The sequence below is a fragment of the Poecilia formosa genome, unplaced genomic scaffold (assembly GCF_000485575.1).
Source record: "Poecilia formosa unplaced genomic scaffold, Poecilia_formosa-5.1.2 Scaffold6, whole genome shotgun sequence".
NCBI classification, from domain to species: Eukaryota; Metazoa; Chordata; class Actinopteri; order Cyprinodontiformes; family Poeciliidae; genus Poecilia; species Poecilia formosa.
The window spans coordinates 5433675-5447824 of NW_006799945.1; the positions used below are offsets into that span (position 1 = coordinate 5433675).

The window sequence follows — 14150 nt, forward strand, 5'->3', positions numbered from 1 at the left end:
TCAGAAAATAAAGTAAAAATATAATATACTGTGTTTCCCATACACTTATTTTCACAGATGCAGTCATGATGATTCACTGAGTATTTGGAACAAGATAACACACACTGGAAAAAAAATAAGATTAAACCTGTTCTTGCTTTCTCATTTCTCTTTTGTATTGACATGTTTGTTTTACGTTTGCCCTCTGGGCTATGTAAACAGGATGTGTTCTCCAAATTTGTCTAACCTTACACATCCTTTAAAGAAATCAATGGGATCACTCAGTGAGTAAAGGAAGGTATTGAACAGGGTAAAGGCGAGTCAAACGTTGCATCACTCAGACATTCAGCCAAACTGCTGTTATACAGATTCAGAGTCTGTGAGTGGAAGAGAGAATATATTGACAGGAAGGAGCAAGGAGGAGGAGAATTTATGTGCTCTTGTGTGCCGGCGCTCAAGATTTCTGACAGCTTGTCTAATTGAAATGAGTTGGTCTTAATGCGGTGAATGGGAAAGGTGAATTTAGCATTATGTTTAATTCATTAAACCATCAGCTGCTACGGATAGGCAAAGTAGACTTGTGCAAGGGATCTTGTCAGTTTAATTACTTTCTTAAAAACAGAAGTGACGCAGCAAATTAAAGTAGAGAAGGAAAGATAAAGATGGCACCTTGTTTCTGGTGAGCGTGAAGGGTTTAGGGGTAAGATGTAATGACCTGGGAAGTTATATAAAACCCACCTTTAGCTTTTGGAAAATGCACGGTGCAGCTGCTCCCCTTGGGATGGGTTTCTTGTTGCCGTGGTAACTATGGGACACACGAGGTCACATGATTATCCCTGGGCGATAGACTGCAGGAAATGGGGCTATTTTTCCTCCCCAACACATTTGACTTTCAAAATATTATTGTTTTTCACAAAGTGGAACAGTGCCGATCTACATATAAATGCAGATCTTATAAATTCAAAGTTTTTGTGTTTTTTTTTTCCCCCTCTGATCTATTTCTTTATTAAAGTCGAGACCTAAGCCTAATTGAGGAAACAAAACTGAACCCGGCTATTTGTTCAGTGTAATAAAAGTATGGCTAGAAAGACTAGCAGCTGATGCTAAAGGCTACAGAGGTCACTCTAAAAATGTGTGAGGGCGGTGTTAGTAGAGAGGCTATAACTTGTTTTCTTTCTTAGGAGATTTTTTTTAATGACACGTGGGAGTTAGAAATGTCTGGGTAGTTTTGGGAAATGCTATTTTTATTTTGCCTTATATTTAGGAGGAACATTTTAATTTCCAAAATGCATAAATATTCTCCTTTTGGATCAACAGGAGCAGTGTGCGCTAAAAGCTTTGTTTAATACCCTACATATATTCAATTTTTTGAATGATTTGTGAACATTTGTTAGATCCTGTGTGTTTTCATTCAGTTGCTGCTGTGCCCATTATTCATCCCTTAGTTCACTGCCTCAGATTTCACCCCGAGCCGCTCTGCATTCTGCTGATTGTACTTACCTAGTTTCTATGTTTCTCGCCATTCCTTCTCAGCACGTAAGCTCCTTGATTTCTTATTGCATTGCTGGATTCTACTTTTGTTCTCTTCATGGTTTCTGTGTCCTGAGATTCCTTTGAGTTTTCAATGAGTTCACTCTCCATCAGGTTCTTCCCTCTGTCTTGTTGCCATTTGGATTCTCACCAACAACCTTGATATGTAACAACATTTGGGTAAAATTTTTGGATTAGCTGGCTTTAGATAAATTTGTTCATAATATGTAAACTCACCATGAGGAGGCTTTATAACTCACATGAGCTAAATCTGAGAACCCAGCATGGCTGCCTTCTATCACTTAATGTAAGTAATGGTACCATTTCTAATGTGATACATCAATGTCACATATAATGGGAAAAGAAAGTCACCAAGCCAAAATGTTTTTTTGTTTTTTTTCTGGCTTTACTGATGAAGTAGCGTGGCTTTAATTAGAATTTAGTCACTAAACCTCTCCACTCCAAACGTCTCCTTTCCTCTCCCACTTACTCGTCTAATTTCTGTGTCATTGCCATTCACTGACTTCCCTCCTCCCTTCTGCTTGTCTTATCCACTTTGTCACCTACGTGTATTCGGGCTCTCGCTCCGCATCTCCTTCTCCCTGCTTGTTTAGTTCAGGTTTTGTTTGCTTGCCTAAATGAGTCGGTGAGAGAGGCATTTCTCTGTTGAATCACTGCTGACTTTGCGATGCATTCGAGAACGTGTATTGTGCACATGCACGTGCACAATACACATGTGCTTGCATGAATGGAGGCTCAGAAGCAAAGACCTGATGCACCCCAGATGACTGTTTCCATGTTAGCTTGCTCGCTTTCTTTTGTATTTATAGGGAACCCAAATGAGAGACATGGTATAAACGAGAATAGCCAAAAACTTTACTTTTTTTTTTATTTATTTTTTTTAAGAAAAGCATTTTGAATTGTTAGTTTGCTATTGTTTTATATATTTGGATAAGGAATAATTGTGAGTTTGAACAATGAAGCTCATGTGGATGTTTTTGTTTGCTTCTGTTTACGTACGCGTTTTGTGCAAGGAATGCGAAAAGAATTGTGTATCTGACAAGACAGGTGACTCAGCTGTGTCTTAGACCATAACCTTAATAGAGAAGAGTTGTTGTGTGAGACTGAGTATGTAAGATGGGCTAACCAAGCTCCAGAAAGAACCAGAAGCTGCAGCTGCTTTAGGCAAAATCCCACATGATCTCACGATAACAATGTCCCATGATACTTCAAAATTAACAATGGTTGCAAAGTAACATACTGAAAATATGATTATCTTCAGGAGGTAATCAAAAACACTGACTCTATAAAATATAGACATGATGTATATATGAAAAAAGAATAAGAGAGTATAGAATAACACAGTGGAGAAACACAGTGGCTTCACTATAATTTATTTCCTTCCATGCTTTCACAAAAAGTGCATTTCTTTCTAAAAATACCTCCCAAGTACCCAGAGGAAAACTGAGAAGTCTTAATGTCCTGCTTGTACCAGTATTATGAACCATTAAAGGGGGATCACAGGAAGGTTAAGGACACTCAGAAGTAGAAAATGAGAAGCCTGTATCCCCTTCAGGCAGCTATATGAGCCTCCCTAACAAAGGAGGAGAAAGTCTGTCGTGTTTTTCACAAGCTCAGCTTCCAACCTCAGGCATCAAATTCCACCATTTAAAAAAAAAAAAAAAAAAAAAAAACACTCTTTGGATTCTCAAATAATGAAGACCAAACTGTGAACTTTTCCTCAACTCAAGCCTACAAAGTTTTTTTGCAGTCTAAACCTTTGTTGTTTTAAGCTAGAAACAGTGAAATCCCAAAACAGAAAAATCCAGCTGCTCACAAAGAACAAAAACTGAATTTTCCAGGCACCAAAGCCCCACTCGAAGGCTTTACCATTTTCTTTTTAGTTTGAAGATATTCTTATGCTTTTTGAAGTTATGCTGAACATACCATATTTTGAAGTTTTCTTCAAAGTATATTTTGAACAGGATTTCTGTCAAATAATGAAAAACTCAGGGAAATTGTTCAATTTAAATCCACCTACTGAAAAAAATGATGGAGTCCACTGTCTTGTTCTTTGGACTTTATAATATAGAATATAAAAGTCATAATTTCAGAAACAAAGAAGGACTTTTTACATTCCATACATTTAATTTAGACCATTTTGTCTTTTTCTATTCTCATTATCCTGAACACACATTCATTCAAACACATAAAAGGTAATTTTATAGCTTGTTAGGCTTGTAAATTAAATTCAACCGAGTCTAACCTAGTAACCAACAAGAACATGAGCATTAAAAGTTTTGCACAGCATGTTATGAATGTAATCCCCAGATCTTACCGGCTAAAAAAATACTTCCTTTACAGAGAGTTCCACACAGATCCGAATTGAGATTGAGGACAGACGCTCGTTAAAAAACCTTTATTTCATCTTATTTCTTCTCTTTTCCCTTCGCTTTGTTTTTAAAGACCAGTTTTAATTCCCCAAATCACTGTAAATTCAAACATCCTTCACATAATCCCATTTAACAAAGTTTTTAAGAAAGCAAAGCAAAAAAAGGAAACAAAAATCATACAGTTCTTCCCGTCCTACCTTCACCCTCCTCCCTTTTCATGACTCTCGCTTTCCATGCATTTGCATCTCTACACAGTCATATAAGCAGTTTATACCTATATCCATCCGCACTTATTCATATGAAGAAATGACATGAGATGAAGTTAGTCCAAGAAGATTCACAGTACAACCCCCCGGTCGACTAATTCCAGAGCAGATAGAAAGTCTATGAAGGGGCCCCAGATTTTTCCAAAGGCTGCCTTTCTTTCACGTTATACTAAATCTTTTCAGGCTTGCAGTAAGAACTTTTTTTTTTTTTCATCACAAAACACTTTGATAGAATATTACGGAAAAGAATAGAAAGGAGGTCAAACCAAAAAAAAAAAAAAAAAATCAAAGCAAAGCACAGCTGAGCAGCAGCCATTCAGCAAAAAAAAAAAAAAAAAAAAAGAACAGTGTTAACTGGATCACAGACCTCAGTGCCTGTTTTTCAGTGTCTGATTCTGGTTCCATTACCAGCAGAGAATTACACCGTACCCCTGAGATACACCTGTATGTGTGTGAGATGGAGCAATTCTTTTATCAGCGAGCGAAACCCTCCTTGATCTTAACACAGTATCGCATTACCAATATCCTCAGTGGCCAGATTAATCAGATGCCGTGTGTAGCTTTCTTTTTTGTAACCATTGAGAGCATAAAAAATGCCAAATATGTCTGCAAATAATTCTGGGGGCCGGTCTCCTCAATGCACTCAGATTCTGATTATACCACATACCTGAATAACAGGTCATCCAGCATTTTTCTACTTCACTCCGCTCCAAAATATTCTAGTTTATGCTACCCCGTCATCAAGAAACAACCTAGATACTCTAATCCCCCTTAACTGCATCCATGAAGGTCACAGTCAGACGAAGCGAGAAAGAACCCTTGAGGATCAAAGTACCCACTTATTCAAAGCTTGTAGTTGGAGTCGGTGTAGGTTTCTTAAACCTCTCGGTGTTCAAATCGACATAAAGGGATTAAATCTTGCAGTTGGCTGATTAGGCAAATCCTTTCAGCCATAGGTAGCTGACAATAAACACATGCACAACTAATATTATGCAATATCTGTGTTGTCTGAATAAAAACAAGTATGTTGTCAAGAGTGTTTACACTTTTTACTCACAAGTATTATGCAATTTTACTGTTGTTTTTTTGTACAATTGAATAGAAGAAACAGAATTTTATTTTTAATGATTTTTATGTCAAACTTTTATACAGTGCTCTGAGAAATTAGATATTGGCTTAAAGTTGTTGATTCTTAATAAACTCTTTGGAGATTTTAAGTATGGTTTATATAACTTATTTCTATCTTTAGAATATCTGCATATCTGAGAGAAGACGACATCATTTCTGGTTGAAACATAACAGTATCTTGTGACTGCAGATCGACATCATGGGTTTAGTCGTTCAGCACAATGAAGCCCTTCACAATATTGAGAGCTGACCTCAATATACAGAATTGATTTGACATACTTGGCTGAAGAGTTTAAAACTATACAGGGGTTTGTAATCTATTTGATTACAGTCCTGTTATCCTCGGTTTTGATTCACAAGCAGGGTCAGTAAAACTCTACTTTGGTATGATGGCTAATGTTTTCATACAGTTTTAAGCCTCTTTTTTTTTATTTAATTCAATGCCTAAAGCTCCAATCAGAAGTTTACTTTGGTGTTTGGTGTTTTGTTCCAGGATGGGATAATTATGTGACATAAACTTGCAGTGATACACAATAAAGATTAAGCTCCACAAGCTTGAATTTGTTATGGATTTTCTTCTGTCCACTTATGACTCAAAAGTACATGCATGCCCACTAATGCTTGGAAAAATGCTCTTGAGCAAGATGCACTTGGTTTGTTCTGTTGGTAGCCATCAATATAGTTCTAGTAGAGTTCTGGCTGGACATGTGACCACTCTGGTCAGCAGAAATGGTTTAGTTCATTTTAGTGGTTTGTTTCCGTGCATTGACTCAGCTTTTAAGCACAGTCAATAAATTTTTAATAGGGCAAATGTTGGGACTTCATAGAGTTCATTCCAGGACCTTAATCTTGATCTGCTTTCTCCGTTTCTACACCAGTTGTGTGTTTTGGGGTTGCTGTGGTTCAATAGTCAGAGCGGTCCTCTGGCAAATGGAAGGCTGTGACTTTGATTGCAGCTTTGATTTGCGGACAAAAACAATAAACTTTAAAAAAGCCTTCCGGGTTGCAGTATAACGGTGTTAATAATATAAGAGTATGTGTGGATGGATGTATGATCAATCTAAATTACAGTAACTTTAGAGTGTAAGTACTTTGGTTGGTTTGATATGGCTTAAATATATGTATATGTAATTTCAGTCCATTTATTAGTTTCTGCTTGGACAAACCAGGTGTGTCTGATTTTTAACCAGGTGACCAAAACAGTCACCCAAAAACCACCAATTATAAAATTATATTCACTCTCGTATGCATTTTAAAATTTCTAGAACTATAAGAGGTAGCAGTGCTGTTTCATTGGTCATGTCCATTTAAAAAACATCAACAATATTTGCTAAATGATGTCAAAAGCTACGATTGTTTGGCCAAATAAAGAAAGGGCAACTGGGCTGTTATCACTTTCCAAAAAAAAACATTCAGAAGCCAGAAGTTTCTCGTTAATCCACAGTGAACGATTAAACTAAAACCCAAATTGTGACTTCTAATTCCCCAAAACAGTGTGACTTGTTTAAACCTCTTGCAACCTTTTGTCATATTTGCAAGCAAATTCTGTGGTTCTGATCTGGTGCTGGCCCACTCAAAATGAATTTGTAATGATCCACCCACAGGGCTCAGTGAGCTTGAATGTGGAAGCAGGAGGAGGTTAAAGATGCATTTTAAACCGGCAGATTTTGAGAAGGAGGTGAAGCAGAAAGCAGAAAATATAACTTTCCGTGCTAAACTGGGGAAAGGAAGTATTTTATATTGACAAATATTATTCAGCAAAGAAACCAGTGAGGAAGAAGACAAGGTAGTGAAGGGAGAAGCTTCTTCTTTTCTATCACTTGGGTTTCTGAAAACCTTATTAGCACCTTAGTTTGAAAAGACCACTGCAAAGACTCTTGAAGTTTGTAGCAGCAGCGAAGAGACCAGTAAATATGAAGTTCCTGTCTGCATTAATGAAAAGATGTGTCAGGCATTTTTTACCCAGACTGGATTTTACCCAGACTATGGTTTTATGACGCCTTGGAAGCTCGACTGCCAGATTTGATCAGTTTTTCTTTTATCCTCCCACTGATTCTGTGGTTGTATTTGGGATCCATTTCTCTGTCCCTTCCAGTCAAAACATTGAGGTCAATGGCAGGACTACCATAGCTGAAACTGACACTTTGACCTTTTAAAAAGACGTTATTATTGCATACTCTTCCCTCAATGTTGCATCTCATAGCAGACGGGGGTCAACACAAACATGTAATGCTGCAGAATGAACCGGTTGTAAAATACAATTTGCAGTTTGTATTCTCCTGCTCTATCAAGCAAAATCTAACCATCTTTCATCCTCCTGTGTTTTTTTTCTTCTTTGTCTTTTGTAGATGTTGGAGCCTAAGGTGGATGCCTCTTCTTGTGAGCTGGGTGGCGTAGAAGGAGACAGGGAAAGTGTGGGCCTCCACATGCCGACGCACAGCCCTGAAGGTGAGGACAGCAGCCTGTATCCCTCCAGCCCCTCGGAGCCTGCGACGCTCGGAAGTCCTCATCCCTCAGAGCCACTCACACCTTTGGATGAAGTCTACATGCCCCTCGGAGGTCTGTTGGGATCAGGGGACCGACATAAGGTGCCTCCCACACCACCTCCTTCCACAGAAGGCGAAGACTCAAAGAGCATAGACGGGCACGAGATGGACATATGGAAAGAGAGTAAAGATGTGGAGGAGACGGCGGGGGAAGAAGAGGAGGAGGAGGAGGAGGGGAACAGCAAAAGGAGTCAGGAAGGGGAGAAAGATGAAGATGCAGAGGAAGAAGATGGATATGAAGAAGAGGCCAACTTAAACCTCATTGTGTCAAACACAGACGAAGACAATGTCTCCGAGCCTCCTGACACAAATGCCCCACCTTCCTCCTCATCCTCCTCATTTGTCATCCCCGAGCTGCGTCTCGATCGCTCCTTCAGCGCCGACGCCCTCTCCTCCCCCAACACAGACGAAGAAGAATACGACGAGGATGAGGAGGAAGAGTCAGAGGAGGACGACGAAGACGACAGCGATGACGCTTACTTACAGCGAACTGACAGCAAGCGCCGGAGCATGGTGGAGGGAGCCACGTGTGAGAAGCACGGCGGAGGGCGGCTCAGCGTGCAAAACTCCCTGCGGCGGCGCACGCACAGCGAAGGCAGCCTCCTGCAGGAACCCCGCACGCCTTGCTTCACCTCTGACAATGCCATCAACTGTCTGGAGGCTGGGGGTGTGCACCCGAAGGGTGGCTGGACGCTTCCTTCACCCAAAACCTTGAAGAAGGAGCTGATGAAGAACGGGGGCTCCATGCACCAGCTGTGCATGCTTTTCTCTGGGAGGAAGGTGAGCAAGTTGAGTCTGAATGAGATTACCACAAAGCAAATATAAACCCCAGCAACACATGCATACACTAAGGCTGGTTTATATTATTTTTTATATGATTTTTATCTGTTTTATTAAAAGTGTTACTTTCCTTTTGCTACATTTCCTTGACACATTATACAGCCTGCTGTCTGTGTAAAAAGGATGACATCAAGTGGCGAACATGAGAAAGTACACAAGAGGAATCTTATGATGCTTTCAAATTTCTACCAAACATATTGATAGTGTAGCACAACAAGCAAAAGCATTCATACCCAATCACAAACTTGCATGCTTTTGGAGAATTTTATGTGATAGACCAACACAAAGCAGGGCATAGATGTGAAGTGGGGAGATTTAGTGTGTAGCTTTCTGCATTTTCCTTTTTACCAATAATAACCTGTACTGTCAGCATGAGTTGTCAGTTTTTCCATAAACTCTGACTAGCTTTCTCGTCCCTACAGAAGAAGAGCAACTCAACACCATCGCGATGCCACTAACAATGTTTCATTATAGAAATTGTCTTTTTAGAGCCATGTGCAGTGCTAATTTTCTACCACACAAGGGCTAAAAAATGTGTGCAGATCAATCCACATCTATGTGCTTGCTGTGTCCCCTAAGTTGGGGAGGAATGCAAATGCTACATCTTAGGGATTTCTCTCAACACTGGTTTTGGTCAGACCGCATTTCACTAAAAATGCACGACTATTTGTCGTTGTGTCAGTAGGTTTCCAATGGGTCGTCCAGAGCTACCATGGATGTCTCCTTACCCAGATTGTTAGATTATGGGAACTCTTCTCATCTCTGCCACTCCTCTCCCACCCATGTCTTGGTAGCTTTGCTGTAGGTGCCATCTTCTTTCCATTTCTGATTAGAGATTGAGCAGTTCCCCATGAGATTTGCAAAGATAGCTTTGATGATACAATGTAAATACTAACATTTTCCGATATGCAATTAAAGTTAAATGTACTTATCTTATCCAAAACAAGTGTGTAAAGTTTTAAGCTCAATATTTATACCCACTTTTTACCATTAAGCTTTATCTTCAACACTCTCTGACACATTAACACAAGCACAATTAAAGACTGGATTTTAATAAAATGCATAAAACAATATACTAAATCAAGCAATTCCAACTGATGACAAGTTGTTTGTGTTTGCATACACATACAACCACAATTATGATTGTAATTAGTGATGTGTAGCAGTAATTCTCTTTTGCTGGTAGCAGTTCCCAAAGTTGACCAGCAGAGGGGAGCATCGCATCCCTATCGACCAGCAGCGCTGTGCTGTTTTCATCAGTTGTGCAGAAATTAAACTGAAACATCCTTCTTCTCATGGCTCACTTGTTAGCTGAAAAGTGTTTTGACACACACTTTTACATTTCTCTCGCATTTACTGTAGCACACACAAATCATCTTGCAGCCAGAGAGAACGTACACACACGAAGAGAGTTGACAAACGAAGAACGAATGGAAGTAAGATCAGGAGGACAATCACATCAAGATTCTGTTGACATTCGCCGGACTTAATGACAAACTTGTTACAGAGGTAATCAAGAGCACATTTTATCGTCAAACAAAATCACAAGTGCTGCTCCTCCTTATCTGCTTCTCCCTCCATCAGTCTGTCAGCACACTCGACAGCCTTAAATGGCTGTGAGTGCACTCTGCAGCAGAGGAATGCAGCAGACGGAGCTGGAGCCTGTTTGTCTTGGCAGATTCAAGGGTAATTTTACTACCTATTGGCGTCATGGACACATTTCCTTTGAGGGGTTTGTTTCCACTATTTGGAAGAATCCTTAAACCCTCCACCAGCACTTTTAATTTTGTAAACATTGCAACATTTTGAGAAGCAGAATAGGTTGTGGATTTCTGTTCATCCCCAGAGGACAAGAAGTTTATTATTTCACCTTTGGACTGATTTGTTCAGAAATTAAATTTGTGCTTCAACATGGACTTTAATCTCGTTGGCTTTAAGTATTGTACTGGTTCAAAAGACTTAAAGACAGATGACATTTAAAATAAAATATTTGCAACATATAGTACTAATAATGTAACTATTCTGACGATTATGGCCAGATGCTTGCACATAATCTAACCTCCAATAAAAATCTGTTGTTTTGAAAGATTCTTTGGAATGAGTTTCAAGAGTTATTTTGGTTTTTATAGCTAGTCAGTTTCACCTTTTCTTTTTACCATTCAAAGGACTTTGTTTGACTTTGGTTTCAGATTGAGTGCAGTTCCTTTCATCACTAAATAATCAAAATTGTCTCATTGATTTACTTTGTGTTCAACCTGACGCATTTGGCTCGTAACTTTAATATGGGGGAATCATGGCTATTCTGAGAATTGCAGAGGAACCTGCGATAATTGCTTTGGTGTCCCACCACTTCACTATCTGAAGCTCTTTGTGTCACCTCTGTTTTCTCCTGCCAGGCAGTGTTTACTTGGCCCTTAACCGGCACCAGCTCTGCTCCTGCCTTTCTTTCCGCTCTGCACTTTTTCCTCTCACTGGATTTTTTCCCCCTATGGGCTATCAACAACGCAAGTAGGGCCAACGACATTCAAGGAGACGCTGAGGAATAAATTGTCTCCTTAGCCAACTCAGAATATTTGTTAGATAATGTTTTAACGGCGCTGCTGCCAGGGAAAGAAGGACAAATTAGGTCAGAATTTTCTAAACCCAATGTAAGCTCAAAATATGTCTTCCACGTCTATACACTCAAGTTTTTGCTCATTTTTCTTTGCAAAAAGGTCGAGCTCCATCTGGCTGGATGTGGAGTGTCAGTGATCATTAGGAGTAAAGTCTCACACACAATTTGATTTAGATCTGAACTTTGATTAGGTCATCCTTGCAAATGGATATGCCTGTGATGCTAACCATTGTTTCTCTGGCTGCATGAGGAAAATATTTTACCCCATTCTGTAGCCTGTTGCTACAAGAGATTTTCTTGTGATACCTCCTATTTAGTCCCTCTTCCTAATGACGCAGTTTCCCTGTCACTTCTGAAAAAAACATCTACACAGCACGATGACGCCATCACCATATTCCACTGCGGGGAGGGTGCATGCATGGCGATGTGTATTATTATTTGGATCAGTTACACAGGCAGCTGTGCTTACTAATTGACGACTTATGGTTGTACTCGGGTGCATTTTTTGTAATTTGTTTTAGGTCATATGCACATCACACTTTTCAGATTCTTGTTTGTAAATTAGTTTGGAAACCATTTATAATTTTTCTTTCACTTTCACAATTATTTACTACTTCCTGTTGTCTATCACATGTATTAAAATTTGGGGTTACAATCTGATAAAATGTGGCAAAGTTCAACGGGTGTGGATGCTTTTGCAAGCTACTCTAAACTACCACCTTGAGTTCATTTCCATTTTAAATTCACTCTGAAAAGTCATGCTTTATATTGCTTGATGACAAAACATAGTGCTTGTTTGGTCTATTTACTGTGTTTTTCACAAGCCAAATATTTTGTTCATGAGGTCATACATAATGCCTGTTTGAAGATGGAGTAAATATCAGCGCTCTTTACAGCAGTTTGCAGGAAACAATTTTAATATGTTTACGGATGCTTGGATTCGATCATAATTCATCATTGTGCCGATCATAAGCTGAGTCAGGCAGGGTGAGATGGAAATCGGTTGGAATATGTTCAAAGTAAAAACAGAGTTTGGTGAAAGTATTGTCAGACTCAGTTGCTTAAAACTGAATTAATATAAGGTTCAACCTTCGTCCTTGCACGATAAACTGAGTGAATAGCTCCCAATTGTAAAATTTGTCTGTTGAGAATTTCACAAATGCTTGACTTTTTGATTGCACAAGCAACACTTATTGCTGTGTTTTATTTTTGTTGCAGGCATCCCTTCTCCTTTTTGTAATTGTAATTTAGATTTAAATGTATTTTTACATAATAAAAGGGAACTTTTTTGTGCATCAACAGCTTAAAGATGCTGTGCACATAATTTGTTTTGAAAAGAGACTACTAGCCAATACAAAGAGCTACAACTAAAGAATAAAATGAAAACTGCGTTGGTAGTTAGTTCATGAAGCTTTAGGAAAAATCGAGAAGCAGTATTATTTATGCAATTTTTAAGTGACCTGGTTTTCAATTAGTAGTTAAATGTGCCTTAAGAAGCAAGGTTTGGTTATAGTTAGTTTGGCTCACTACTGATATCAATCTTCATAATGCCAAAGCATTAAAAAATGTCAGTCAGTTGCACCAAACACATTTTCTGTGACTTATCTGTCAATTCAATATTTCAATTGGAAGCTGACGACAAATTCCATCTGGTCCATTTCTTTAGAATTGGCTTAAATTCAAGTTTTAATTCAAGTTTTAAGTTTTTCAGTGGAATCTGGACTGCATTATTATTCATTCTCAAGATCACCCTCATCCCAGTGACCATTTTAATTACTTTCCACCAAATCACACACATATTAATCCTTTGACATGCAGGTTTGGGTTAAATGCCTTGCCCAGTGGAGGAATGAAACTGAATTAACTTATTAGTTTGTTAATTTGATCTGGGTATGTTATGGAGGTACCTAATAAAAATGTAACTTTGGTCGTGTAATGTGCCAAAACTACTACTCACCTATTTACCTCGAGTAAAATCCAAAAAGTCCATTTGATTCAAAGACATCAATCCAAAAGAAGAAGGAAAAAAAAAAACAGAACAATACACGCTCTTGCAAATAGAAGTTTTATTGGTATTTTGTTTGGGCTCAGGTGAATGATTAATTTTTGTACTAACTTGTTTGGCTTTTGTGCAGTAGTCAAATACTAATAAAAAAGGCATGAGCAACGTCTGGATCATGCATCACTTTAGAACACAAACATACGTGAAAGCCGAGTACACGGAAAAGAGCTCAGAACATCGTGTTTGGAATAATGTACCTTCAGAGAAGAGGTTGCCTTCTGTCACTATGACCTCTTCTAAACACCAAATTGCGATAAGCAGAATAAACACTCACGGGAACCTAAACATAGTATTTTCGGCTCGATTCCAAAAATCTTCACGTTGGTTCTATCACGTCATCTGTTGGTGCCTGTGCTTCTCGCTGAGCAGACCCTTCCAGGACAAACTTATTAATCAGCTCTCTCCATTCCCCAAGCTCCAATACTTTGTCTAATTGTCTAATTTTAGCTAAATGGTTGCAGTACGAACTTGTGCCAGTACTTGTTGATATCAGTTTAGAAACTCATACCTCACATTGGCCTGGGCATGTGATCAAATCTAAAAATATATATATATTTTTTTTACTGACTGAACTAGTCAAGAGGTTGAAGGAAAATCAAACGAAACACCAGCGAGTTATTTTGAAATGTTTTGCAGATGTTTGAGGCTAATCGATCCCACAAATAGATGGACCTTTCTGAGTTGACATGAATTAGTTGATATTATTGCAGGTAAATATGTTGTGTGTGTTAATTAACTTGGTTGGGACAAAAGGTCTTGAGAGGTCAGATTTTTGCAGAAGGCAGCCGGATT

At 38.8% G+C, this 14150-nt stretch overlaps 1 protein-coding gene across 9 annotated transcripts in view; it reads left to right on the forward strand.

Moving 5' to 3' along the window:
• rgs3a (regulator of G protein signaling 3a) overlaps positions 1–14150 on the forward strand; it is a 142029-nt gene that overhangs the window by 101712 nt on the left and 26167 nt on the right. For all 9 annotated transcript variants that reach the window (XM_007569450.2, XM_016680430.1, XM_007569467.2 and 6 more), the window contains one exon: positions 7645–8622. In XM_007569450.2, coding sequence (XP_007569512.1) covers positions 7645–8622 — 978 coding nt within the window. The remainder of the gene's footprint in view (positions 1–7644; positions 8623–14150) is intronic.